The sequence below is a fragment of the Empidonax traillii genome, unplaced genomic scaffold (genome assembly GCF_003031625.1).
Source record: "Empidonax traillii isolate 1590-97213 ecotype Southwest subspecies unplaced genomic scaffold, ASM303162v1 scaffold1152:size184241, whole genome shotgun sequence".
Taxonomy (NCBI): Eukaryota; Metazoa; Chordata; class Aves; order Passeriformes; family Tyrannidae; genus Empidonax; species Empidonax traillii.
The window spans coordinates 24,639-28,548 of record NW_020956345.1 but is presented as its reverse complement, the minus strand read 5'-3'; the positions used below and the strand labels follow the sequence as shown (position 1 = coordinate 28,548).

Sequence of the window (3,910 nt, the reverse complement as noted above, 5' to 3'; positions counted from 1 at the left end):
TTGTGAAGCCACCAGAATGTATGAAGCATAAATCCATGCCTCTTACGGTGTCTGTTGTAGCAGACACATAACAAAGAAAAAACTCTTTTCAGATAACTACACAGAGCAGACCTCAAAGCACAGGCCCCCATTCCCCCCTGCCATTATTTTTGAGCAATATAAAAACCAAAATCCTTGAAATCACATGTGCGGGCCACATCTAAGTGCAAGGATAAATGGAGCTCAACACATTTCTTTCATTCATTTGAAACTATTCCACAGTGAACTCCTCCTACATGGGACCTCTCTCTGGATAGACAGACTTCTTCCCTCTGTCATCACACAATAGGAAAGAAAATTTAGAAGGCAGACACCGCTAAAAGAAAAGTTGCACTCCCTGATTTTCAGATCCCAAGGATCACAACACAGAGGAATGCAGAGAGATTTTTCTGCTCAACGCACAACTCAACTGTTGTGAAATGTTACAAAGGCAGCTCATTCAGTGATCCATCATCAAAGTATCACCCAAAGGCAGCATCGTCCTTCTCCAACACCAGAATTCCTTGGAAAGTATGTGACTCTACTCCTCTTAATGCAAAGTTTCCCTCTGTGCCTGACAGCTGCCATTCATAGCAAATATCATGAAACAGAAAACCGAACAGGTGAACCCCCAACCTGGTCACTGGAGTGGAAATGATGGAACATCAAAATACAAAGACACCTTCACACAATTTTCAGAAGGTCATGAAGGAACCCCGGGAATCCACAAAACACGTGCCTTGTCTCCACCACTAACTTCTCACACACAGCACCCCCAAGTCTCTCCTAGAACCTTTCACAAGTCACAGAATTATCATAGAACTTCACAATTAGCAGAGAGACTCCACTAAAAGAAAAGTTCCTCAGACAGCTTCCCATTATCGTGAGCAATATTTGACTTCTGCACCTGCATATGTGTCAAGTAAGAGAATTTCTTCCAGGAACATTTTAAGAGAACACTTCTATTGAAAGGAGAAAAGTAAGGATTTTACATCTGCAAAAAAGAAGGGAATCAACATATGCTCTTCCAGATGACGCACTAATTTTAGGCTCATAGTTCAGGCACTTAGTAGGGAATGAATACAGAGTAGGTTCCTCCCAAAACTCCCTTCATTATGGTACTTGCCATAGGTAGCTAATTAAACCATTCCTTAAAAATAATACAACAACCTGGAAACATACAGGTGGAACTTCCCAGGGCTCTCCATACACATGGAGTAAAATCTGTTAGGCCAAACTTACTGGGGGAAAAGAACATCACATCACATTATACCACAGCTGGGAAAAGAGCAAACCATAACTCTTCTGTCCTTCAACAGACCTTGCCACACAGGTCACAGGACTCTTGTCTTGAGCCCTGCACAACTTGCACGCTGTTCTCTGACCCTCATCATTTGCGAGAATGTCTAATCACAACCCCGGTTGCCCAGGCCAAATATCATTAACATCCATCGTGACCAAGCCATGCAGTTACCAGGAAGGGGAGTTGCATTTCTCTGCAAGGGTCGATAGCTTGTCATTTCAGATTAGCTCCACGGGAGTAGGTACACACACACAAGAAGGGCATCAAGGTGGTAAAGTGTCCACACAACACTCCTGTCACACAGGAGCTCACACTGAAGCCCACAGACACAGCTCCTCAGTGTACTTTTTTGTACAGTAAAAAGGGGGAAATGCACAGAAACACAACTGTTGACCTCATATAATTACTAGGACAACCTGAACTACTACACTATCTTTACATCTTTTGGACTTTTGAAATAAAACCACAGCAAACTTTTTCATCTGCCATGTCTCTGCACAGACAGAATTTTTCACCCTGCCCAAATGTTATGCCACAGGAAATTAACCTTTGCAATCAGACACTGCAAAGGGTCTGAAAGAAAACCAGCACACACAGCTCCTCCTTATCTGAGAACACTCACACCTCAGATGTCCATAAGAAATATCTGATATTAAGAAAAGTAAACTACTCTCAAGTGCATAAGCGATGTGCAGCTGTGATAAAATGACCAGGCATCACAATATCAGCTCAAATATCATTCTACTTCAGCACACGGGTAATTTGGAAGAGACCTGAGTCTCAAAATTCAAACTGATGTTTACCTGAATGCTCCATAGCTACCATTCACAGGAAACACCTTGCAACAGGAAAGCAGACTGATGATCCCACAACTTAGTCGGATCCTGAGCAGTGTGATGTCAAAAATAAGACATCTTCAGACTCATTTTCAGAAGGTCATTAATAAAGGCTGTGCATCAACAAAATACATGCCTTGTCTCTGCCAGTACCTCCTCACACACAGCAGTCCCAAGACCCTCATCAAACCTTCACAGCTCACAAAATTCTCACTCACCACCCCATTTGTAGCCGGTCCCCACCTATAGAAAATTGTACAGACAACTTCTCAACGTGGATAATATTTGATTTCACACCACATGCATGTGACATGTAAGAGCAGTTCTACCAGTGACAACTTAAGGAAACACATCTCTGAAAGTCTTTCTCCTTACAGCTCTAAAAATGAAAGGCGTATGCAGGACAGTCAGACAAAGGCGACAGATTTGTAACCCGATCATCCCACCCATTATCTGATACAAAGGTCTACCTTCAGATCATGACAGCGAGCAAGATGGTAACACCTGCAGAAAAGAAGGGATCACAACACACTCTTCTGGATTTTGGCACTTATGGAAAGGACCTAATTCCTGTTTTAAGTAAGAGAGGAAGAGACAGAAAGGGGAATCCCACAGGTTACATTGTGGCATTTGTCCTAAGTCCATAATTAAGCTGTTCGTGAAATTCATCATGACAACCTTCACATACATAGGAAGAACCTTCCCGTGCTCCCAAATCAGATTGATTACTATGTCACCTACATAAAAGGCTTTCAGAAGACTAAAATCACATTGTTGCCATTTCTCTTCAACACGCCACGGACCACAGACTTCAGACAACTCTGCCCTTTCCTCCAGCATCCCTTTAAACTACACATTTTCCCACACAGCCACAACATTCAGGATTTTCTTTACTCTTCATAGCAAGCAGACATCGTCAAGGGACAGGTTATTACCCGTCCTATTCCTCCACCAGGAGCACAAAGATAATGGCACAGACGAGTTAAAAAATATTTTGCTGGCCTCAGCATTACCGTGGCGACAGAGATAGGCTCAGAAAAATAGAAACGATATCGAGTGATGTTGCACACGGGGTCACTAAGTTTGGTTTCAAGAGAATCTCAACCTGCTCATGCACATGTGCTGACCCTGGGAGCAACGTAAATTCAGTTTGTTACTAATGCAACACATCGGTGGAGAATACCTAATGGTGACAGGAACTGCACTTATCAGGGGAGAAAAAGAGAAACGAAACTATGCTTTCTAAAACCACAAAGCACAGGAAAAGAGAGCCTCTAGCTAAGAGCAGCTTGCCTTCTACTACCTCGCCCACCGATTCTGAGGCTGAGCATCGATCCCACGTCCCCCTCACCACAACAAAAGGTACCAGCCCTCAGCGCCTCAATGAACGGAGCCCCTCCTTACTTGTTAGCGAATTTCGCTGTTAAGCATACAGGCCGCGGGGAACAAAGGACAGGGGAGCAGCTGAAGGAAGCATTGCAGCCACAGTCCGGCATGAGGAACTCACCGGGGGAGTGGCCGGGTCGGTGGGACGGTCACTGGCAGGTTCCTCCTCTCCGAGCAACGGGGCGGGCTCGTCGGGCGGCGGGCGGGCCGGGAGGGTGTCGCAGCAGCTGGCGGCCGAGAAGCGCAGGTGGCTCTTGCGCGAGTCGGCCGTGAGAGACACGTCGTGCGAGTAGGAGTGCAGGAAGGCGCGGACGCCGTCGATGCCCACGAAGTGCGTGGCAGGCACGCCGCGCAAGGCGGCGCCGGC

At 45.5% G+C, this 3,910-nt stretch overlaps 1 protein-coding gene across 1 annotated transcript in view; it reads right to left on the bottom strand.

The window, feature by feature from the left end:
* The window catches only part of LOC114068937 (protocadherin gamma-A7-like), an 11,320-nt gene that overhangs the window by 4,877 nt on the left and 2,533 nt on the right, over positions 1 to 3,910 (bottom strand). The window contains exon 2 of the mRNA XM_027905412.1: positions 3,644 to 3,910. Within this exon, the coding sequence (XP_027761213.1) occupies positions 3,644 to 3,910 (267 nt within the window). The remainder of the gene's footprint in view (positions 1 to 3,643) is intronic.